Genomic DNA, 26,358 nt, shown 5'->3' with positions numbered 1-26,358 from the left:
GGGGCTCCCCTGAGAGTGGGAACTGGGAGGGGTGGGGTGCAGGGTGGGGGATGAGGTGTCTGGCCCCATGAGGGTGGGATCCGCTAAACTAGGGCAGGGTGTGTCTTTCAGACACCTTCACATCCGCAGTACCCAGCAAGGTCAGCCTCATCTCCGCAGTGATGCTTAATAAATGCAGAGTGAATGAATGCAGGATGTGTGAACCAGTGAATGAGTAAATGAAGTCAGGTCGCGAGGGACAGAAATGGTGACATTTTCCAAACTTCGTAGTATTGCTCTACCCTAAGCTGGGAAAGAGCAACTGGCAAAGGGTAGACAGGAGCAATAGACCTTCACTGTCTGCACTTTTTATCACATAAGTTTTGAGAGCCTTTATCATGTACTAAAAGCATTTTCAGCCTGCTAAAGATCTTGGTGACTGATAACACACTGTTCCAAAGGGTTTCACTAACAATGTGGCCAGAAGGATGAGCTCAGAGGAGCCATGCCTAGCTCTGCTTTCTATCCTTGAGTACACAGAATTAAAGTTTCCTAATAGACACATTGAGAGCCATAAAAACAGGGTGGGACTTCAAAAAGATATTGCAGCTGACAGTTCCCAAACAATTACAACAGAATTCACAGATGCACCTTAGGTCTCCCTGGTGCATGTTGAGGCCAGTAAACTCTGCCCCAGCCCACAGGAGGGGAGATGGCAACTGTGGGTCCCTGGCCCCGGTTCCCTCCTAGACCCAGTCACCTTGTGACCCAACCAAATCCAACCAGCTAAACTCTAGGGTTACCTGCACCACCTTTCTTCCTTACCAAGGTGAATTTTTAATAAAACTTTGAAATGTTTCTTTGATGCTTTAACAGTAATTGCTAAACTTTCAAGGTATAAAAATTATTTCTTCATGAGAAAGTTAAGGTACCCCATGTAATCAAATTTCCACTTTTTAGTTAGACATTAACTTGAACGTAATTTTAACCAGTCATTTACAATGGAGATTGTGTTTTGTTTTGCTCTGCCTCCCCCTCTCCCTTCCCCGGCATTCCTTGGATTTTTACCATTCTTGGACCAAAGCTGCAAGAATGTGGTTATCAGGTCACTACCAAATTGCGTTTTTCTCTGGGGGCTCTGTGCACACGTAATAGGGATGAAAGTGTGTAGGGCAGAGAAAACATGCTGCTTCCTGTTTCCCTCGGCTGAGATCCCAGGAGCGACGGGAGCACATTCTTGCCCCTCCATTTCCCTTGGCCTTGTCAGGCTGACTCACAGGTGAATGCCCAAGACAGAAAGAGGAGAAGGCTTGAGGAGAAGGGAGTTTTCCTTCCCTCTTAGCCAAGCCAGCTGAGAAGCAAGGGATAAGGTGGGAGGATGGAAATAAAAGTAGTTATTTGGGCACCTGTGACTACTTTAAAAATCACACTTGAAGTACTCAAGCATTTCTGCCATTTCTTTAATATTCTTTCTATATAAAATTAGTTTTATTTTCTGCATCACCATTTCCCATTTGATGATTTTCCTGCTCTTCTCTCGGTCGTGTCTTCGCCAGCACTATTCAGTCTGTAGGGTCTGGTTAGGAGCATGTCAGCCCCTGCCTTGTCTCCCTGTTGTCTTGGTAGCTTTCAGAGCTGAGCTACCGATTCTCATGACTCAGTTTTACAGGCGTGTTCACACAGGATGGGTACCCATTAATCATTCTCCTCCACGCAGGGTGCTTTTAGTGCTTCTGTGCAGAAACCAAATTCATGGTTCTCTCCTAATGTTTGGAAATTTACCTATAAAATGCTAACAATTTAACCATTTATTTTTTCTCATAAAGTTCCAACATTTTGTAAGATCCAACATTCAGTCCTGCAACGAGATTTGCAATACGATTCAGCATTGATTGACACAACACTGGGTCAGTCCTACCAACCACTCCCACTTAGATGTCATAGGGGCCCTGCTCTCAGGGTTCTCCTCCCAAACTTGCACTCCAGTCTCTGTGAATGGCATCACCTTTAAGCTCAGTTAGCAAACTGGAAAATCATTGTGGCACCTCCCTATTCTTCACTAACAATCATCAAGTTCTGTTTACTTCCCCTCGTGAATACATCCTGATCCACTTATTTTTTTCATCCCTACCCCAACGCACCTAGTACAGGCTTCCATCATTTTCTACTTCCATTCCTGTAGCTGCCCCTACCTGAGCTCTCCATATTTGTTTCTGCTGTTTCAATCCATGTTGCACTGTCAGCTCTCATGGGGTCCTGTTCCCTCCTGCACTGGCTTTCCTGAAAAACCCTCTGTGGCCCCCACTGTCCTCAGGCCTGCAAGGCCCTGCCCTCTCTCCGGCTTTGCCATGCACTATCTTCTCCTTCATGCTCTGTATTCGATTTCTCTTTCATTTCCTCAAAGCACTGCTTCCTTCCTGCCACAGGGGCTCTGCATGGGCTGTGCCCTCTGTCTGATGCACCTCACCCTCCTTCCCTGCTCCTCTTCCTTGGATCTCTGCCCAAATGCCAATTCCTTATGGAAAACTTCACCACTTCACACCTTAGACCAGGTCAGGACCCTCAGGCCTTAAGCTGCATGAAGGCAGGGCCATGTCTGGGTTTGGTCCACCATGATATACCTAGAGCCTGCACATCTCCACATAGTAAGAGCCAGACTTTTGTTTCTGTTTTTGTTTTTGTTTTTGTTTTTGAGACAAGGTCTCGCTCTGTGCCCAGTGCAGTGGCACAATCAGGTCTCACCACAGCCTTAACCTCCTGGGCTCAAGCGAGCCTTCTGCATCAGCCTCTGAAGTAGCTGGGAATACATGTATGTGCCACCACGCCCAGCTAATTTTTTTTATTTTTTATTTTAGTAGAGAGGAAGTCTCACTGTGTTGCCCAGGCAGGTCTCAAACTCCTGGCCTCAGCAATCCTGCCTCAGCCTCGAGATTTTTTTGAATGAATGGATGACTTAAAAGCTTTTCTCCTGATTCGAATATAAATTTCTATCCCATCCTTAATGAGTTCCCTCGTGGAATATCAAAAAGGAAACCAGCTATGCTCCCTCCAGGTTCAAGACACTGGTTTTACTATAAGGAAGTAGGAGCAGACTCAAGAGCCAAAGGATTGTGCCATAGGAAGGATAACAAGTGTTGGTGTTGGCACCATCTTTTTGCTCAAAGGGATAACATCAAAGAGCCATGAGGGCTGGTGGGATAAGAACATTTTATAAACAACTCCTTTATTATTTGTAGAAACAAGGTCTCACTATGTTGCCCAGGCTGATCTCAAGCTCCTGGGCTCAAGCTATCCTCCTGCCTCAGCCTTCCAAAATGCTGGGATTACAGGCATGGGCCACCATGTCTGGTCAACTTCTGGCAGCATGGCCAAAGTAGACCTCGTCAACCCATGTGTTCTGTCCTCATTGCTCCGGGAGAATATTTGGCAACATGAGTCCTTATCATTGGGAGATTTGAGGCTATCTGTGTCTTCTGCACATCCACTACGGAGCACACTGTTCTCTTTGTGGTTCAGCATCCCTTATCACAGGTTCACAGGTTCAAGAGCAATTGGGCTAGAAAGAATCTTTCCTGACAAAATTTTGTCAGAGACCCAACTTCCTTTTCTCAATGAGAATTATGTTATCCAGTGTGTTTTCCTTTTTTCCATGGCTTCAAGGAAGCCTAACACCAAACTTAATATTAAATTATCAAATATATTACTATAGGATTTTGAAATATGTGGGGTACGTTGCCTCTTCTCTGCTTTTTTTATATCGTCTACCTCCATTTACATACATTTTATTAATGTCTGACATTTCACAATATGCAGGATATAACTCATAAATTATACATTTTAAGTGTAGTTGGCCTTGTACTTAAGAAGCTATGGGTCTTAGATGAGCTAAACATATAATAGCATTTTCTGATTCCCCCAAAACTTTCTGGATTAAGTGGTTTCTTGTCAGATTTGTGGATATGGATTAAAGTGTTTTGTCTTTTTTTTTTTTTTTTTTTAATTCTAGAGACAGGGTACTGCTTTGTTGCCCAGGCTGGAGTACAGTGGGATGATCATAGCTCACTACAGCCTCCAATTCCTGGGCTCAAGTGAGTCTACTGCCTCAGCTTCCTGAGTAGCTGAGGCTACAGGCGTGCACCACCACACCCAGCTAATTTTTGCATATTTTGTAGATACAGGATCTCACTATGTTGCCCAGGCTGGTCTGGAACTCCTGGCCTCAAGCAGTCCTCCCACCTTAGCCTCCCAAAGTGCTGGGATTACAGGCATGAGACATCATGCCCCATCCTGGATTGCCTGCAGGCTTGATGGGAAATCAGCAATTTGTGGCTTTGAAATCTTTTTATTTGGCATCCTCTTCCCATGTGACCAGAAAGAGAAATGGCTGGTAATGGAGACCTTCCTAGAAGAAACAAGATAGTAACTAGAGGAACTGAAAGAGAGATCAGTCTTAGGAAGGAGGTGGGGGATTCTTTGAATGTAGAGAAGGTTGTAGAATGGCAAATGCGCAGTGATGGGGAAGATGTTTGGGGATGATCCTGTCTGAATACCTTAATCTTCTAAATTCATAGGGTTCAAGGTTGCTTGGATAATAGGAAGGAGATGGCATTAAATGTTGAAATTTTGATGTGCCAGTGGATGACACCCTTGTTCCTGATCTGACTTTGAAAGCCAATTCAGAGACAGATGCAGACTTCAGGAGGATAGAGAAAAAAAATCAGTTTTATTAGTAATAAAAGTTGTACTGGAGGGTGTGGCTTCATTCTTGCCTACTACTCACCCAGAATTAGGAATACCCACTTAGCCACAGGCAGCACCAGCCACCGCAGGCCTTGCTTCCCACAGGCAGAGTTTAGCCTGCGCGCTAAGCCTACCAGAAGACCAAGACAGAGAGACAAGCATGCGGTGTCCTGGTCCCCAATCTCCAACCAAATGAGCAGTCCTCCTCCAAAATAAATAAAGGCCTGGAATGATGTCAGAGCATTACTAATGAAAAGTCCACACACATAGAAAGAAAAACTGGGCATGGGCAAAGTGTACCTCTCCAACAATCAACATCACTGACTTAAAGTCAGTAGGAAGGATTCAAGTCAAGTGAGTTCACTTTTAGGGGAAATATGGCAGGAAAGGAGATAACCAGGATTGCTTGGCAGGAATAACAAAGATGCAAGTTAAATTAGATAACATGGCTTTGTACTGGGCCAGGTCAGTGTGGTTCCCATGACCTTCATCGGTGACACCGTACAGCCGAAAGGCAGGGATACAGAAAGACAACTGTACATACGGCATGGATGCTGAAGGAGGCCATGCGCCCAAAAACCAGTCTGCGGAGAGACCTCAAAGATGCTAGTGTTTGCAAATGGCAGCATAAACATACGACATTGCCTCCAGGCACCAAATATCCTTGCTTAGTCCTGGAGTCCTGGTAGCAATAGGTGGGGGGTTAGGGATTGGCACTAACGTGTTGCAAGTAAGGGAGAAAGAACATAGGTTATTAATGAGTGCTTAACTTCATGGCCAACCACAGAATCTGGCCTGAATAGAAAACAGAACATAACCAGAAAAGGCTAATGATTAGATGACTTGAATTCTATAAACCCAGGAAGTCTGGGGTATATTTAAATGAGGCAGCATACAGCTAGAATCCCAGAAAGCTTAATGTTCTTTTAGTAACTATTCAGTATACTGTTTATTACAGAGAATGAAAAAGCCAGAAGAAAGACATGAGTCTTGGCCGGGAGCAGTGGCTCACACCTGTAATCCTAGCACTTTGGGAGGCCGAGGTGGGCGGATCGCTTGAGGTCAGGAGTTCAAGACCAACCTGGTCAACATGGTGCAACCCCTTTTCTACTAAAAATGCAAAAATTAGCCAGGCGTGGCGGCAAAAGCCTGTAATCCCAGCACTTTGGGAGGCCAAGGTGGATCACTTGAGGTCAGGAGTTCAAGACCAACCTGGTCAACATGGTGAAACCCCGTTTCTACTAAAAATACAAAAATTAGCCAGGCATGGTGGCGAAAGCCTGTAATCCCAGCACTTTGGGAGGCCGAGGTGGGCAGATCACTTGAGGTCAGGAGTTCAAGACCAACCTGACCAATATGGTGAAATCCTGTCTCTACTAAAAATACAAAAATTAACTGGGAGTGGTGGTAAGCATCTGTAATCCCAGCCACTCGGGAGGCTGAGGCAGGAGAATCTCTTGAACCCGAGAGGCGAAGGTTGCACTGAGCCGAGATAGTGCCACTGATTGCACTCCAGCCTGGGTGACAGAGACTCCCTCTCAAAAACAAACAAAAAAAAGAAAGACGTGAGTCTTGTTCTTTTATGATTAGTCTTCATTTAGTCTTTCACACATAAAAACTCTGTAAGTAAGCACAACAAGGTTCTATCCTGGTGTTCTTCCTGTAACTACTAAATGTAAAAGGCAGCCAGCCCTGTATGAAGAAGTGGATGGAAATTAAAATAGCTGGATGTAAAATTTAGAGTGGATAAGATAACTTTATGATCAGTAGTTCTGGAATTAAATTATAGGGTAGGAATAGTTTTAGAACTCAAGTATAGAATACCATGGGATCTTGAAACAGGGGTTTCTTCAAGTATGAACTGGACCTAGCTCCACTAACATCATGTCTTTATGTTAACATTTAACTCTATCATTAAGGAAATGTTCCCATATAATTTATGAGATTCCTTGCAGGTGAAGGGCAACTGTTTCCCATGAAAAGATAACTGCATATAAAACAAGTTTTAGGCTGGGCACAGTGGCTCACGCCTGTAATCTCAGCACTTTGGGAGGCCAAGGTGGGCTGACTGCTTGGGGCCAGGAGTTCGAGTTCAGCTTGGCCAACATGGCAAAACTCCATCTCTACTAAAATTACAAAATTAGCCGGGTGTAGTGGCACATGCCAGTAATCCCAGCTACTGAGGCACGAGAATCACTTGAACCGGAGAGGCGGAGTTTGCAGTGAGCCAAGATTGCACCCCTGCACTCCAGCCTGGGCAACAGAGTGAGACTCTGTCTCAAAAATTTAAAAAGGCCAGGTGTGGTGGTTCATCCCTGTAATCCAGCACTTTGGGTGCTGAGGCAGGTGGATCACCTGAGGTCAGGAGTTAGAGAGCAGCCTGACCAACATGGTGAAACCCCGTCTCTACTAAATACAAAAAATTAGCTGGGCATGGTGGCGCATGCCTGTAATCCCAGCTACTTGGGAGGCTGAGGCAGGAGAATTGTTTGAACCCAGGAGGCATAGGTTGCAGTGAACCGAGATTGCACCATTGCACTCCAGCCTGGGCAACAAAAGTGAAAGTCTGTCTCAAAAATAAAATGAAAAATAAAATAAATCTAAAATTTAAAAGGCCAAGTGTGGTGGCTCACGCCTGTAATCCCAGCACTTTGGGAGGCCGAGGCGGGCAGATCACCTGAGGTCAGGAGTTCGAGACCAGCCTGACCAACATGGTGAAACTCCATCTCTACTAAAAATTCAAAAATTGCCGGGCGTGGTGGCACATGCCTGAAGTCCCAGCTATTTGGGAGGCTGAGGCAGGAGAGTTGCTTGAACTCGAGAGGCAGAGGTTGCAGTGAGCTGAGATCGCACCACTGCACTCCAGCCTGGGCGATAGAGCGAAACTCCATCTCAAAAATAAAATAAAATAATAAATAAATAAATAAATAAATAAAATTAAATAAAACAGTTTTTAACAACTGGCTTACTACAGAACTCCAGATGTTTCAGTCCTTCCTAGGAAAGACACACAGGGACTCTTACCACAGGGACATGAGTTTGGACCTTATGTTTAATAGACAAGAGTCTATGCAAAGTCCAATAAAGTTATGCCATACATAGGTATTCTCTTGGAAGTTAATGCAAAAGTTCCACAAATTCATGTATTGTCATACCTATTATTTGAATGAAACAGAACACATTATGTACAACCCCTTAACAAAAAGTATGTTTTCATTTAACCACCTTCAGGCTTAGTGGCATCATGTTCAAAATCAAATATCCTTAATAATAGATATACCCCAATATAGAGAAGATTTGCAATGATATTCACACAGCCATGTCCTTTGACACTTGTGTAGCATTTACAGTTCACAGAGCACACAGTTTCATTTAATTCATTTAATTTAGTTGCTATCATGCTGCAACTGTTGTTAATGTTTGATAAATCACTCCCCAGGGACAGAAGTACAATAAAGAGGGGCTGGTGGAGTAGCTTCATCCCGAATGCAAATGTGGATGGGCACATCTCAAAGGGAACACTGACACTGGCCACATGTTAATCGGAAACGGCTTTTGTTTTTTCTCAAAACCAAATTAAACAAAAAGAGTCATGACATGTAATATCAGTTGTTAATCTGGTACAATCTTTTACTTTATTTTATTTATGTATTTTGAGACAGAGTCTTGCTCTGTCGCCCAGGCTGGAGTGCAGTGGCGTGATCTCGGCTCACTGCAACCTCCGCCTCCCGGGTTCAAGCAACCTTTGTCCTGCCTCAGCCTCCCGAGTAGCTGGGACTACAGACGCACGCCACCATGTCCGGCTAATTTTTGTAGTTTTAGTAGAGATGGGGGTTTCACCATGTTGGTCAGGCTGGTCTCGAACTCCTGACCTCAGGTGATCTGCCCACCTCAGCCTCCCAAAGTGCTAGGATTACAGGCGTGAACCACCACAACCGGCCGAATTTCTTAATTTAAAAAACAAGTTTTGTGTGTGTGTGTGTGTGTGTGTGTGTGTGTACGCCAGGTTTTGAGACTGATTAGGGCATTCAGGTGTATCCTTTTAACAGAAAAGCCCAAAGATTTAATCTGTGAGTCAAAAGATAAATATGGGCGTGGAGGATCACAGCTATTATTAATCATGACTGATTAAGCACATGCGGTTCTGGGCTCCTCGTGACTTTAGTAGCAGTACACATGATGCAGTTAAGGACAGAGCAAATATTGTAATAAATCAAGTGCAGCTTAAATTTCTATTCAAAGTCAGGAGAATGATTAATTGGGGCCCAGACAGTTTATAGATTTCATTTGTTTATAGTTTCTTTTGATACAAAAGGATGGAGGGTGGCCCTTAGGAATTGCTCTTAGGCCTGCCAGTTAAGAAATCATGTATTTGGTGGTTAGAAAAATGGCCTCATTAATGCCCTTTTCAAAAGTATTCATAAGTGGAATTTTTTTCTGTGAAGTCAGTGCTACCATAATGTGAAAAATAAAAACCTAGTGGAGCTATTTATAGCATCTACAAGTAAATCCAAACCCAGAAATAGTTACAGAAGCCACAAACTTCAATTGGAGGGAAAGGAAGATAATCAACCTGATCAGAAATCAGTGTCACCGTGTGTAAGAAAGCACACTTTGCATCACAAAAGTACCACTATTCAAAGAAATCATTTATTAGTGCTGAATACTTGTTATACTAAAAACATAGTTATAAGTTATTTCACTATGTGATTTGAAATATTTGAGGGTATTGGCATATTTTGTAAAGTGAATATTATTTTGAAAAATTTTGCAAACCCTATAATAAATAACACAGCCATGATAATCTAATTAAATCATGCCTAAAGCCAGGATAGTAACATATGTTTCCATGCAATGGCTGAGGTCCCTGACATCACCAAGACAGCTTTCATTCATCTAGTTCTTCCACAAACATCAGAGGTAGCTGAAAGCTCTAGGACAGGTTTTCTCACAGCTGGGGTCATCAAATGCCTTGGCATTTGGGGTTCTCAAGTTCTAAGATTATTTTATTTTTTAATTTTGATGATGACGGCATGTTTGCAAAGGGTCCTTGAGGAAATGTGGGGATGAAGAACAAGATGAGACAGGATGGGAAGATGAGGGCAGATTCTCAAGAGCTTTGAATGTATATGAGGAACAGAAATCTCTATAGGGTGTTAAGATTAAGGGCTGCCATGGATGGAAGGAAAGAGTTAAAGCTACATTCTCATAGCACTTTACATAGTATGAGGAAGTGTCAATGTCCAAATTGTAGAATAGGGTTGCCAATGGAGATTATAAGGTTTTCCTTTAATATACTCTTTGGTTTGTTCATTGCATTCAACACTGCAATGAAATTGTGTTTTTATCTTAAGTGTGATGGGAAGCTGCTATTGTTTTAAATCAAAGATTGACGTGCTTGTGTTTCTGTGTTATCTTTTTGGAGTGAGAAGACATTGGAGGCAAAGAGGCTGTTCCTTATAACTAACATTTTTTGCTTTATCAGCTTGGGGTACAACATGAGGTCATATATCTTTTTTCTTTTTCTCTTCTTTTTTTTTTTTTTTTTTTTTTTTTAAGATGGAGTCTCGCTCTGTCACCCAGGCTGGAGGGCAATGGCACGATCTCGGCTCACTGCAACCTCCGCCTCCCGGGTTCAAGCAATTCTCCTGCCTCAGCCCCCAAGTGGCTGGGATTACAGGCGCATGCCACCATGCCCAGCTAATTTATTATTTTTATTTTTTAGTAGAGATGGGGTTTTGCCACGTTGTTCAGACTGGTCTGGAACTCCTGACCTCAGGTGATCCACCTGCCTCTGCCTCCCAAAGTGCTGGGATTACAGGCATGAGCCACCGTGCCCAGCCAAGGTTATATATCTTTTAATATTAAATGAAATTATTCTTTGACCTCATCTCATCTGCTTATAATCTCATCTGTTTATTCCAAGAGCACCTTTTTCCCTTTCTATTGTCCCATAGCCCCACCCCCCACCCCCTGCCTCAAGTCAGGTGCAGGAAATCCAGTGGTCTGGTGAAGTCCCTACCCACTGCATCAAAATTCAAGAGGGTGAAGTCAATCGTTGCTCTTTGCTTTGATTTGAGCCCCAGCTTTCTGGTTGGAGGATAGAAAACGGAAGCTCTGAGGAACTGGAGATATCAGGGAGATAGTGAGAGGGGGGAACTTGGAAAAGTAATGCCATAAAGTTATGAACTCCAGAGCTCACCTGCAGACTGTGTCTGTCAGGGGTGGAGGAGTCTGCTCCTTATTCACATACCAAAGGCATTGAATGGGGTGACATGAACAAAAGCAGGTAGAGTAAGGAACTCTGGAATTCTGCCCCACCATAAAAGCAACAACAAAGTTGGCAAAAACTGTCAGAGTCTATATTTTGTGGCACTCTGGAAATTAAGCAATGGCTTATTAAGAAACCTAGGGCATTCTTATTTAAACAAAATGGCTGGATCTTGATAAGAAAAGTGAGCTTTGTGACATTTTAATTTAGCCCTGTCCTATCCTCTGCTCTCCAGTTGAGTAGTCACCTTGAAAACAACAACCTGCATTCCTAGTACCAGTAGGAGCAGAAAGAATCTCATATGCAAAGAATTATAATTACTTGTTTTGTAATTACAGGGCAGCTCCTTGAAAGTCTAGCTGAAAGGTTCGTCGGTATTTCACCTGAGTTGGAACAGGCCCAGTACTAAAGCTTCTAGTTAGAAGGGGTGGAGGAAGGGTTGTCAAAAACATTTACAGGCAAAGGGTTTAGTGCTTGCTCCCTCAGGTGACAGATGACAGCTGGGGCAAACAATAGACTAACCAAAAAACTAGGGAGAAAAACTGATGTCCATAAGAGCTTTGAAAAGCTCTAACACATTCCTGGGAATTTAGAAAGCTATGTGCATGCATAGGGCTGTGTGTATACTCAGGAAGACCTGAGAAGGCTATAAGCTCATTTCTGGCTGACTTGATCTTGAGGCTCTGTGCAAGCAGGAAGTGAAAGCTAAGGCAAAGATGTAAACTGCCTGAGTGTTGAAGATGTGCCCCTATATACACATACAGCTTCTCAGAAAAGACTAGAAGATTTTGTTGTTTTTGTTCCACACATTTAAGGAAATCTCTAAGTATTAACTGACCACTAAGCTAATAAAATACAAACTTTAGTGGCCACACAACATAAAGAATATAGACTTTACAATATTATTTCAGAAAAATCACTAAACAAACAACAACTACAAAAATCACTAAACAAACAACAACCAACAACTACACTAAACAAACAACAACTACACTAAGCAATAACAACAAGCCTGAGAGGGGAGAGAATCTGATTTCTAGAATTGCCACATTATAATACTCAACATGTCCACTTTTAAATAAAAATGACAAAACATGCAAAGAAATAAGAAACTATGGTCCACACACAGGAAAAAGGACAACCTTAAAAACCATCCCTTAGGAAACCTGGATATTAGACGTTTTAGCAAAGAGTTTAACTCAACTATTTTAGCTATTTTAAATAGATTTAAAGACCTAAAGGAAATCATCTCTAAAGAACTAAAGGAAAGTATGAGAAGGATTTTTCACCAAATAAGGGACTATCAATAAAGAGGTGGAAATTATATCAAGTAGTAGACGAGGTCTCAAAAAAAAAGAGGTAGAAATTATATATTTTTTTAAAAAAATAGGTCAGGCACAGTGACTCATGCCTGTAATCCCAGAGCTTTGGGAGACCAAGGAGGGAGGATTGCTTGAAGCTAGGAGTTCAGGACCAGCCTGTGCAACAGAGCAAGACACCATCTACATAAAATCATTTTTAAAACTGGACAGGCATGGTGGTGCATATCATGGCAACTGGCAGAGCATGGTGGTGCCGGTAGTCCTAGCTACTTGGGAGGCTGAGGTGGGAGGATTGCTTGAGCCCAGGAATTCAAGGCTGCAGTGAGCTGTGATCTTGCCACTGCATTCCAGCCTGGACAATAGAGCAAGACAGTGTCAAAAAAAAAAAAAAAAAAAAAAGAAAGAGAAGAAAAAGAAAGAAATGAAGGAAGGGAAGGAAATTCTGACATTGGAAAGTACAATAACTGAAATGAAAAATTCACTCTAGAGGCCCAATAGCACATTTGAGCAGGTAGATTAAAGAATCAGCAAACTGGAAGATAAATCAGTTAAAAATTACCCAGTCTAAGGAACAGGGGGAAGAAATGAAGAGAAATTGAACAGTCTGAAACCTGTAGAACACCATCCAGCAGAACAACATAGGCATCATGAGAGTTATAGAAGGAGAGAAGGGAAACTGGCAGAAACAATATTTAAAGAAATAATGGCCAAAATTTTACAAATTTAATGAAAGATATGAATCTACATATCCAAGAAGCTCAATGAACTCCAAGTAGGATAAACTCAAGGAGATCCATACCAATTAACATTATAGTCAAACTGTTAAAAGCCAAAGGAAAAGAATCTTGAAAGCAGCAAGAGAGAAGCAACTCATCACATGCAAAGGATGCTTAATTAGATAAAAAAAGCTGACCTCTCATCAGCAGCCAGGAAGACCAGAGGACCTTGGGATGACATAGCCAATGTGCTGAAAGCAAAACAATGTCCACTAAAAATTATATATGCAGCAAAACTATCCTTTAAAAATGAAGGATAAATTAAGATATTCCCAGATAACCAAGAACTGAGAGAATTCATTACTAGCAAACCTACTACGAGGGATACTAAAGATAGTTTTTCAGGCAGAAATGAAAAGACATAAGACAATAACCTAAGATCCACATGAAGAAATAAAGAGGACCAGTAAATGTAACTACATAGGTAAATATAAAAGGCATTATAAATGTATTTTTTGTTTGTAACTACTTTTTATTTTCTACATGATTTACAAGACAACCACATAAAGCAATCATTACAAATCTATGTTGATGGGTACACAATGTGCAAAGTTGTAATTTGTGATAATAACAGAATAACTTGGGGGGAGGATGGAGCTTTATAAGAGTAAACTTTGTGTATATTATTGAAAATAATTGGTGTTAGGCCAGATGCAAGGGCTCACACCTCTAATCCCAGCACTTTGGGAGGCGAAGGCAGGTGGATCACCTGAGGTCGAGAGTTCGAGACCAGCCTGGCCAACATAGTGAAACCCCATCTCTATTGAAAATACAAAAATTAGCCTGTGTGGTGGCACATGCCTGTAATCCCAGCTACTCAGGAGGCTGAGGCATGAGAATCACTTGAACCTAGGAGGCAGAGGTTGCAGTGAGCTGAGATCTTGCCACTGCTCTTCAGCCTGGGCAACAGAGTGACACTCCATCTCAAAAAAAAAAAAAAAAGTAATTGGCATTAAATTAAAGTAGACTGTTATAAATTCAGATGTTACTGATAATCCCCAGGGCAAGCACTAAGAAAATAACTCAAAAACATATGATAAAAGAAAGAACAAGAGCCAGGTGTGGTAGTGCATGCCTGTAGTCCCAGCCACTCAAGAGGTTAAGGCAGGAAGATCACTTAAGCCCAGGAGTTCAAGGCCAGCCTAGGAAACATAGCAGGGCCCCATATCTTAAAAAAGAAAAGAAATATTAAGTGAATTAAAATGATACACTAGAAAATACCTATTTAACACAGAAGAAAGCAGTAATGATGGAGTTGAGGGACAAAAAAAAAGACATAACATATAGAAAATAAATAGCAGTATGGCAGAGGTAAGTTCTTCCTTACCAGTAATTATATTAAATGTAAATAGATAAAGCTCTCTAAGACAGAGACTAGCACAATGAATATTTAAAATATGGTGTAATTACATGCTGTCTGCAGACACTCACTTCAGATTCAAAGATTTTTAAAGTTTTAAAGTAAAAGGATGGATAAAGACATTTCATGCAAACAGTAATAAAAAAATAGTTGGAGTGGCTACACCTATCAGGTAAAATAGACTCTAAGACAAATATTGTTACTAGAGACAAAGAAGGACATGATAGACATGATATAATGATTAAAAAGGTAATGATATCAAAAAGATATAACAATTATAAACATATATGCACCCAATAGCAGAGCCTCATAAGATATGAAGCAAAAACTGACAGAATTGAAGGGAGAAGCAAATAGTTCTCAAATAATAGTTGTAGGCTCTAATATTCAACTTTCACTAATATTAGAACTAGACAGAAGTTCATTAAGAAAATAGAAGCCTTGGCCAATACTATATGCCAACTCAAGGTAACAGACATCAATAGAACACTCAACGACAGCAAAATATATATTCATTTTATAAGCATATGGAACATTTTCCAAGATACATCATCTGTTAGGCCATAAAACAAGTCTTAATAAGTTTTAAAAAGATTAAAGTTAAACAAAGTGTATTCTCAGGCCACAACAAAATAAAACGATAAATTAATAACAAATGAAAATTTGGAAAATTTACAAATATGTGACAATTAAACAATATACTCTTAAATAATCAATAGATCAAAGAAGAAATCACAAGAGAAATTAGAAAATACTTCAAGGCTAACAAAATGAAAACACAATATACCAAAATTTATGGGATATAGTAAAAGCAGTATTCAGAAGGATATTTATAACTATAAAGACCCACATGTAAAAAGAAGAAAGATCTCAAAGACAGTAAGAACTGAAGTAATGACCAGACTGCTACCAAGGTCCCAGACTGACTACTGGGCTGCACGCACATAGGTCAGATCTCAATAGCACTACAAAGACTTTGAAAACTGAACTGGCATTGGAATCACAGTCCACAGAAAGCATGTCAGAACTTGCAGCCTGAAACTAACCAGGTTGATCACCTGCTAAAACAAAACAAATCAACATTCTCCATGAAAATTAAACAAGATTCAGAGTCATGTGGTATAATATTCAAAATGTCAGGCTACAATCCAAAATCATTTGGAGTATGCAGAATCTAGAAAATCTCAACTCACCTGGGAAAAAAAGACAATCAGTAAATGTCAATGTCAAGATAACACAGATGTTGAAATTATCTGACAAAGGCTTTAAAGCAGCTATTAGGAAAATGCTTTAACAAAATTGCAAAGGCTCTGGAAACTAATAGAAAACTAGAAAGTCTCAGAGAAAGAATAGAAGATATTAAGAAAATTCAAAGAAAATTTTACCAAAAAATACAGTAAGTGTAATGAAAAATTCATTGGATAGGCTCAATAGCAAAACAGGGATTACAGAGGAGAGAGTAAACTTGAAGATATTTCAACAGAAAATTACTCAATTTGAACAAGAGAGTAAATGGGCTAAAGAAAAAGCCCAAAGCCTCAGAGAAGTGTGGGGCAATAACAAAAGGTATAACATTTGTATTATAAGAGTCCCAGAAGAGAAAGAGCATGATGCAGAAAAACTACTTGAAGAAATCACTGAAAACCTCCCAAGTTTGATCAAAGACGTAAACCCACAGATTAAATAAATGTAGAGAATGCTAAACAGGACTAACTCAAATGAATCCATATCAAATGAAGGGCCACAAACTAAAGACAGAGGGAAAAAAATTGACAGCAAAGAAAAAAATTGACCAGAGAAAAATGATACATTACTTACTGGAGAACAGTGATTTGAATGATGGCAGATTTCTCATCAGAAACCTTGGAGGTCAGAAGGAAGTAGCACTATGTTTTTAATTTTCAATTTTATTTATTTTTTGAGCCGAGGTCTCCTATGTTGCCCAGACTGAACTCAAACACCTGGGCTCAAGCAACCCTCCCACCACAACCTCCCGAGTAGCTGGGATTACAGGCACAGGTCACCATGGCCTGCATTATGTTTTTTAAAGTGCTGAAAGAAAAAAATGATCAACCCAGAATTACATACTCAACAAAAACATTCTTCAAAAATGAAAGTGAAAAAAAAAATCAGACAAAGAATTCATTGCTAGCAGACCAATTCTAAAAGAATAACTATAGGAAATTCTTCAGACAGAAGGAAATGATACCAGAATTGAACTTGGAACATCAAAAATGAAAGAAGAGCATCAGAAATAATAAATATGTTGATAAACATAAAGATGAGTCTTCTCTTTCTGAGTTCTTTAAAGTATATTTGACAGTCAAAAGCAAAAATTGCCATACTGTCTGATGGCATTTTCAATATATGTGGATACAATATATGACAACTGCAGCACAAAGGGCTATGGGAAAGGGACCTGTATGGTAGTAATGTTCCTACATTCAAATTGAAGTGGTAAAATACTGATGCTATGTATACTGTGAAATGTTGCTATCTATTTGTAATCCCTAAAACAACCACTGTAAAATGTATAGTAAATGCTGTAGTCACTTCCCACCTCATTTCCTGAGGCCATCATCACCATGATACCAAAACCAGACAAAGACAATTGAAAAAAGAAAACTACAGACCAATATTCCTCATGAACATAGACACAAAAATTCACAACAAAATACTAGCAAATTGAGTCTAGCCACGATCAGGTAGTTTATCCCAGGAATAAAAGGCTAGGTCAATATTTGAAAACAATCAATGTAATCCACCATATTAATGATTTAAAGGAAAAAACCCTATATGTTTCTAGCAATTGGTGCAGAAAAAGCATTTGATGAAATTCAACATCATGATGATAAAAATACATTTTCTAAAAGTCTCTCAGCAAACTAAGAACAGAAGAGAACCTCCTTAATCTGACAAATGGCATTTACATAAAATCTATAGCTAACATGGTGAAAGACAGACTGCTTTCTCCCTAAAACTGGGAACAAGGAAGGATGGCCACTCTCACCACTTCAACAGTGTACTGGAAGTCTTAGGCCATGCAATAAGGCAAGGAAAAAAAGTCTTCTGTCTTGGAGAGAAATACATAAATACATAAAACCATTCCTATTTATAGATGATTATCTATGTAGAAAATCACATAAAATCTTTAAAAAACAAAATGAAACAAATGAAAACATCCTAGAATTAATAAGTGAATTTAACAAGGCTACAGAGTACAAAGCCAACAAAAATTAATCTTATTTCTATATACCATCAGTGTGTAATTGAACATTGGAATTTTTAAAATAATACCATTCTCACAGAGCTCCAACAAAAATGAAATACTTAGGTATAAATCTCATAAAATACGTATGGGATCTATATGCAGAAAACTACAAAGTGCTGATGAAAGAAATCAAAGATCACTTAAATAAATAGGAGGATATACCATATTCATGTATTGGAAGACTCAACGTGGCACAGATGTCAGTTCTCCCCAAGTTTATCTGTAGATTTAACACAATACCAATCAAAATCCCAGCAGGATATTTTGTAGATATAGGTCAACTGTTGTTGTTGTTGTTGTTGTTGTTGTTGTTGTTGTTGCTGCTGTTGTTATAGACGAGGTCTCCCTATGTTTCCCAGGCTGGTCTCAAACTCCTGAGCTCAAGCAATCCTCCTACCTCAGTCTCCCGAAGCACTGGGATTGTAGGCATGAGCCACTGTGCCCAGCTATGTCAACTTATTTTGAAAATTAAATGGAAAGGCCAAGGAACTAGACTATGTAAAACAATTTTGAAAAAGAAGAATAACATTAGAGGAATCAAACTATCCAGTTTTAAGGCTTACTGTGAAGCTATAGTAATGAAGACAGTGTGGTCTTGGTGAAGGGTCCAACACATACATAAATGGAACAGAATAAAGAGTCCGGGAGTAGATCTACCCAAATAGAGACAATTGATTTCTTTCCCCAAAGGTGCAAAACTAATTCAACGACGAATGGATCATCTTTTCAACTAATGGTGTTAGGACAGTTGGACATTCTTATGCAAAAAATGATCTCACCACATACAAAAATTAACTAAAATGGATCATAGATCTAAACATAAAACACAAAACTATAAAATGTTTGGAAGAAAACATAAGAGAAAATCTTCACAACTTGGGAATAGACAAAGGATTCTTCAATGCAACACCAAAAGCATAATCATGTCAATCATATATCTGACAAAAGACTTTTATACAAAATATCTAAAGAACTCTAAAACCCATAATATGGGAAAAAATGGCCCAATAAAAAAATGAGCTAAGGATTAGACTAGACACACCAGAGAGGACATAAGGTTGTTAAATATGTACATAAAAAGATGCTCAACATCATTAGCTGTCAGTGAAATGAAAATTAAAACCTGAATGAGATATATCTACACACCGAATACAAGAGCTAAAAATAAAAAAAATTAAAAATAACAATAGCCAAGAAGGATGCTGAGCAACTGGAATTTGCATACACTGCTAGTAGGAATAAAAAATTGTACAGCCACTCTGAAAAATGGTTGGGCAGTTGCTTATAAAGTTAAACATACATTTACCCTATGAATCAGCAATCTCAGCTATTTAACTCCTAGGTATTTATCCTACAGAAATGAAAACATGTTCACACAAAACCTGTACATGAATGTTTATAGCAGCTCTTTTCATACTTGCCAAATAATGGAAACAACCCAAATGTCCTTCAACAGGTGCTGTGGCACATCCATATTAGAAATATATCTTTGCCGGGCTTGGTGGCTCATGCCTGTAATCCCAGCACTTTGGGAGGCTGAGGCAGGTGGATCACCTGAGGTCAGGAGTTCGAGGCCAGCCTGGCCAACATGGCAAAACCCCGTCTCTACTAAAAATACAAAAATTAGTCAGGCATGGTGGCGGGCGCCTGTGATCCCAGCTACTTGGGAGGCTGAGGCAGGAGAATTGCTTGAACCTGGGAGACAGAGGTTGCAGTGAGCGGAAATTGCGCCACTGTACTCTAGTCTGGGCAACAGAGCAAGACTCCGTCTCAAAAAAAAAAAAAGAAAAGAAAAGAAATCTTTAAGAGAGCATCAACCTTAATTAAAGGGAAAGCCAAGTGAATTACTTGGATCTGGAATGCTTCTGTATTCTGTGATGTGCTGAAAAATATTTTTCACTCTGTGCTGAAAGGAAAGCTGGATTAAGACTTAGAAAGCTACACAAATAACTTCTTTGCTGATTAATCATATCTCACTATGAGCTCTATCATGAATGATGGATTCTCTTGTGTTTTTATGCCATTCAATGTGTAAATAGATGTGGGGCTCTTGTCAAATTGATTCCTAGATAGCCTTTCTCTGTCTGAAATGGAAACCACTCTTTGTGTGGGTGTCAAGGTTTGTGAAACATGTTTTAAATAATTATGGGAAGTCACCAACCATGGTTAACAAAGGAGATAGATCCTCATTTATTTGTCCTTTATGTTAATCATTTCAGATGTAAGTGAACTTAAACTCATTTTTATCTTTCTTCTTTCATACGTACTATAAAACTCAATGCAGCTTCCCATCGTTTGGCATAGCTGTTTAAAATTTGCTGTATCCACGTTGTAGCTGTTCACAAGCTCCAAACAAGCAACTGACAATTTCTCTGAACCCAGGGCACATCATTAAGCATTGTTTCTTCCGTAGCTTCAATGAAGGGAGCAGCAGTAGGGATGGGAGATTTGAGACACCAAAAAAGGAGCTTGGTAACTGATTCAATGCAGAGGGGAGGGGAGAGGAGAGAAGTGAGGGGAGGGAGTTAGTATAAGGGAGACCAAAGAATCCAATGACTTTGAGGTTTGTTTTTCATATGAGTGGCTGAGAGTGCTGTTATCTGAATTAGGTAATAAAGGGGAAAATAGGTAAAACTATAAAAGATTTGAAAGGAAAGATATTCATCTTCATTTCACCAGTGTATTTATTTAGAAAAGTTTGCACAGCGGCAGTATCTCTTACTGTATGTTTGTAAAGGAACTCAAGTTTGACTAGGGCAATGTGGGGTTTTTTTTTTGATACAAAAGGAATCATCAGGATAATAGAACTGAACGGAGTAGGGAGCCTTTATTTATTTGTTTATTTATTTATTTATTTATTTTTTGAGATGGAGTCTCACTCTGTCATCCAGGCTGGAGTGCAGTGGTGCGATCTCGGCTCACTGCAACCTCCGCCTCCTGGGTGCAAGCAATTCTCGTGCCTCAGCCTCCCAAGTAGCTGGGATTACAGGCACACACCACCGTGCCCAGCTAAGTTTTGTGTTTTCAGTAGAGACAGGGTTTCACCATATTGGCCAGGCTGGTCTTGAACTCCTGGCCTCAGGTGATCCACCCGCCTTGGCCTCCCAAAGTGCTGGGATTACTGGTGTGAGCCACTGCGTGCGGCCAGGAGCCATTATTTTTAATGAAGAACACCAAGTCTTACTCAGAAGTAATGGAAAGTTAATAGTGAAAAATTCTTCTGTTGGTCTCTGAAATGCAAGAGGAGAGAGAACCCTTAGAACCTACAGTGCCTGTGATACAGAGGCTTTAAAAAAAGGAAGCCAGGACTTCTCATACATGGTGAATTTGGTCTCCCTGGTGGCAAACTTCCAGGAAGCCAGACCCTTCCTGCTCAAATGATGTGGTTTCCTATAGTACATATAAATAGTTCTCACCCCAAGAAAAGAGTTAAGAATAGAAGCCAAGGAACCACACATACAAACACAGACACATCAGAGCACAGCTGTCAATGTGGCCAACAGAAGAGTGGCATTAGCAAAAAAAAAACTCTGGGAGGAGGTGGGGCAAGGTAGCCACAGAAGCAGCAGGGTGGGGGTGGAGTTCAGGAGATGCAGTCAAGCACAGAGCTGACTTAGCGATGCAAACAGTGGCAGGCAATCTGCTCAGAAGACAAAAGAGCGGGGTGGCTGACCACCATGAAATGGATGGATAAGAGGAGAGCCAGCAGTACGAGTGAGGACATGTATAAGGATGTGCAGAGAAGGTAGCAAAGACCTTCGTAGGTCATACAGACTGCAATGCAAGCCAAGTCTCCCTACGTTTTTAAGAAAGCTGGGAGAAAATAAAAGAATAATGGAATCAGACCTAAGTGTTTGCCATCACACAGGGATGAACCAGCCAGAACAGAGTAGCCAGGACTCCTAGCTCCATCCTGGGGACAAATTCAACTTTTAGAAAGCAATCCTCAATCCTGGGCATACCTTGCCTCTTAGAGTTAAATTCCTATTGAAATAATTCATAGTGTATGTAGTAAAATATAAAACAAAGTCTGTACCAGTGGATTTTAGGCCAGGCAACATTATGGTTTCATAGGCTGTTGCCTGATCTTCTAAGAACTGAAAAAAAAAAAACTAATAGCAGGCATTTATAATCTCCCATGCTCTTTTTTGTGTGTAACCTTAAGGAAATACTAATTATTAAATATAAAGAATAATTTAAAGTTTTGGTATTCTTCAGACAATTAAATCACCTACTATCCTTTAAGCAAACTATCTGATAATCTGAACTTAATTATTAACAGTTTATTTTCTGAATCCCTTGAACCTCAATAAGGATTTTAATTTTATTTATTTTGTTATAACCATTCACTGCTGACAGCCATAGTCAAAGCTCTAAAAACTAAGCACTAGTAGCTTCTGTTATTACTACAGGCAGCATGATGTACCAGCTAAGAGACAGGCACCGGAGTGAGTGCTGGAGCTAGGCTGCGTGTGCTCAAATTCCTGCTCCACTGCTTCCTACCTTTGGGGAAATTACTTATACGCTCCATGACTTAATTTCCTCACCTGTAAAATGGAGATGATAATAATAGACCTACTTCCAAGGACTGCTCTGAAGATTAAATAAGCCTAGGATTGAACCTCAGTAAGTACCTGTTAGTGAGAACATTATGCTCTTAGAACAATGACTGAACAGTAAGTACTATATGCATTAACTATTTATTTCCATTATTTTCTGGTGGCTCCTCATGGTAATTCGAGTAGTCATGTTAGGGGATTGTGAAGCTTGTAAATATACTCAAACAGTTCCATATGTATTAAAATTCTGAAAAATCACATAGCAATGACATTATCTTTTGATTTTTAATATCCACTTAATCTCAGTTTAATAAATCTATCCCTTTATATTCACCAGAGTTGAAAATATGTCAATGAGGTTGGAAGAAATCAATGAAAGAGAAACTTTTATGAAAACTTCCCTGCAGACTGTTGACCTTCGACTTGCTCAGCTAGAAGAATTATCTAACAGAATGGTGAATGCTCTTGAAAATCTTGCAGGAATCGACAGGTCTGACCTCATCCAGGCACGGTCCCGGGCTTCTTCTGAATGTGAGGCAACGTATCTTCTCCGGCAAAGCAGCATCAATAGCGCTGATGGCTACAGCTTGTATCGATATCATTTTAACGGAGAAGAGTTATTGTTTGAGGATACATCTCTCTCCATGTCACCAGGGACAGGAGTCAGGAAAAAAACCTGTTCCTTCCGTATAAAGGAAGAGAAGGACGTGAAAACGCACCTAGTCCCAGAATGTCAGAACAGCCTTCACCTTTCACTGGGCACAAGCACATCCGCAACCCCAGATGGCAGTCACCTTGCAGTAGATGACTTAAAGAACGCTGAAGAGTCAAAATTAGGTCCAGATATTGGGATTTCAAAGGAAGATGATGAAAGACAGACAGACTCTAAAAAAGAAGAAACTATTTCCCCAAGTTTAAATAAAACAGATGTGATACATGGACAGGACAAATCAGATGTTCAAAACACTCAGCTAACAGTGGAAACGACAAATATAGAAGGCACTATTTCCTATCCCCTGGAAGAAACCAAAATTACACGCTATTTCCCAGATGAAACGATCAATGCTTGTAAAACAATGAAGTCCAGAAGCTTCGTCTATTCCCGGGGAAGAAAGCTGGTCGGTGGGGTTAACCAGGATGTAGAGTACAGTTCAATCACGGACCAGCAATGGACGACGGAATGGCAATGCCAAGTTCAAAAGATCACGCGCTCTCATAGCACAGATATTCCTTACATTGTGTCGGAAGCTGCAGTGCAAGCTGAGCATAAAGAGCAGTTTGCAGATATGCAAGATGAACACCATGTCGCTGAAGCAATTCCTCGAATCCCTCGCTTGTCCCTAACCATTACTGACAGAAATGGGATGGAAAACTTACTGTCTGTGAAGCCAGATCAAACTTTGGGATTCCCATCTCTCAGGTCAAAAAGTTTACATGGACATCCTAGGAATGTGAAATCCATTCAGGGAAAGTTAGACAGATCTGGACATGCCAGTAGTGTAAGCAGCTTAGTAATTGTGTCCAGAATGACAGCAGAAGAAAAAAAGGTTAAGAAAGAGAAAGCTTCCACAGAAACTGAATGCTAGTCTGTTTTGTTTCTTTAATTTTTTTTTAACAGTCAGAACCACTAATGGGTGTCATCTTGGCCATCTAAACATCATCAATTTCTAAAAACATTTTCCTTAAAAAATTTTGGAAATTCAGACTTGATTTACAATTTAATGCACTAAAAGTAGTATTTTGTTAGCATATGTTAGTAGGCTTAGTTTTTTCACTTGGAGTAGTATCAAATGAAAGTGACGATACTATAACGAAGATAAATTGGCTAATCAGTATACAAGATTATACAATCTCTTTATTACTGAGGGCCACCAAATAGCCTAGGAAGTGCCCTCAAGCACTGAAGTCACCATTAGGTCACTTAAGAAGTAAGCAACTAGCTGGGCACAGTGGCTCATGCCTGTAATCCTAGCACTTTGGGAGGCCAAGGCAGAAAGATAGCTTGAGTCCAGGAGTTTGAGACCAGCCTGGGCAACATGGTGATACCCCATCTCTTAAAAAAAAAAAAAAAAAAAAGTAAGCAACTGTGTAAGAAAGAGAAACTAAAGAGAAAGCAAACATGAAAAAAGGGAGGGGTGGAAAGAAGAAAAATAAAATTATGAGGCACGATAAGTGGGAAGGAGCCACAAATATGTTTTTATGAGGTCTTTGTTTTCTGTTTTAATGTTTTATTTTAAACTACACAATGGGGAAAAAAGTACACAATTATATCAAACATCATACTCTAATAATTTAGGGTGACCTAGAGTTTTGTTAATGTGCAAAAATAAAGTATCCAGTATGCATTTTCTTGTTGTCATAGAGTCCTTAATAGCAAATACAAATTAGTTGTACCTGTCTATGCAATGCTTTGTACAAAGCTGTAGCTAAAACCTAAAGGATATATGTTCACAAGTCACAGAGACTGCTCTTAGCTGAGAATACCAGGTGTTGTGCTTCACCTCAAAGTTCAAACAAATACCCACAAGAGTAACAGGACCCCCATGCGAGGCTTCCAAGAGGGGCCACTGTCTAGGAACCCTGAAGGCCACCCCACCATCACCACTCTTAACTATACAAAAAGAAACAGAGGTGGCAGAAAGAGGTCTTCTCCGGCTAGAGCAGAAGTTAGAGTTAGACTCTAGCCCCTCACCATCCCCCAAGAGAACCTCAGGGTACTCAGATCTCAGGAGGTCTCTGATGCACAGAGAGAGGGCCAGCCTCGAGTTACTGGCAGCTGATACGTCATGAAGCAAAGTGCCTCATACCCAGAAAGGACCACTGGGTAGAGTAACCAGGAATTGGTGGTGGTAGGGTTGGGAGATGTGTCAGACAGAAATGGGTGATGATCACAAAAAATGAGACCGCCATCCCCATTCTCATCTGAGGTGTAGACTGTAGCACTGCCAGAAACTGGCAAAGGAGTACAGGAAGAGACAGAAAGACAGAAACACACAGAGGGAGACCCAGAAACAGATAGAGGAAGATTGTAGCCTGTTCTACAACAGAGGCTCATTGCAGTTATGCCAAAGGTAGTGATCAGAGGTGACAATACCAAAATGTGATTTTGCATCTTTTTCCTCAAAATACGACTGAGATTGTAATAGTCAGATTAGAACTCTTGAACTGGGCTGAATTTATCAAAAAAGACTGATATACCATTGCCTGGGTTGTGGGGTAGGGCTTTAATATTTCAAAAGTGATAACATTTATTTAACATAAACTATTACTTATATGCATATTGCTATATTAAGACTATTTAATCTATCCTGCCACATTTGTTTATTTGACTCAATACTTAACCTATTACATTTTATCTCACTCCTAAGTCTTTCCTTTGAGTGTCAAAAAACTTTCGGCCTTTTACCATATCCTAGAAAAGAGATGTCTCAGAATAAGCTGGGGAATCTATAACACCTCAGCAGAGCTGGTCTGCAGAAGATAAAGCCTGTCTTTGGAATTCTCCCCATATCTGTTCATTACACAGTCTCCCTTTACCAAGGTCCATCCCACCGTGCCTCAGGAGTGGGACTCAAGTTCCATTTCCTTAAGTCTCACTAAGATCTGTGACTCCTGTCTTATGCCAAGGTGTCAGCTGATGTAGGATTTTCTAAGGATGTTTGTCTTACGGATCCAAATGGATGAATTCTAACAGTGTGATTTCAGAACCTGTGACTGGGCCGACTATTCTTGAGACCTTTCTTGTATACCTTAAATCATACCATATAGTGGATTAGTACTTTACCAACCCAGCACAACTCAAATATTGACAGTGTTCTATGTAGGACACAATGCCAGACCGCTTGGTATTACATTATTAATGATTACATTATTATTCCCAATGTCATTACAATTTTGTCTAAATATGGACAACCAAATATTGAGAACTAATACCCAATCTAATCAAATCTAGCGGTATTTAATACATTAAAATAAGAATACTGCATATGGTCAAATCATTTAATATAGAACTATCTTAGTAAATGAATAAGAATTATATTTCTGTGCTATGTAAAACATAGTAACATAAGAAGGCTTTTA

General features: G+C 40.1%; 1 protein-coding gene across 1 annotated transcript in view; it reads left to right on the top strand.

Annotated features, from left to right (window-relative positions):
- Positions 1-25,241, top strand: part of TRPM1 (transient receptor potential cation channel subfamily M member 1) — a 77,898-nt gene extending 52,657 nt beyond the window's left edge. The window contains exon 26 of the mRNA XM_063596969.1: positions 22,616-25,241. Within this exon, the coding sequence (XP_063453039.1) occupies positions 22,616-23,864 (1,249 nt within the window). The 3' untranslated portion in view covers positions 23,865-25,241. The remainder of the gene's footprint in view (positions 1-22,615) is intronic.
- Positions 25,242-26,358: the final 1,117 nt, after the last annotated feature.

The sequence above is a fragment of the Pan paniscus genome, chromosome 16 (assembly GCF_029289425.2).
Source record: "Pan paniscus chromosome 16, NHGRI_mPanPan1-v2.0_pri, whole genome shotgun sequence".
Taxonomy (NCBI): domain Eukaryota; kingdom Metazoa; phylum Chordata; class Mammalia; order Primates; family Hominidae; genus Pan; species Pan paniscus.
The sequence above is the reverse complement of the archived record's forward strand: the minus strand, read 5'-3'. Positions and strand labels throughout refer to the sequence as shown.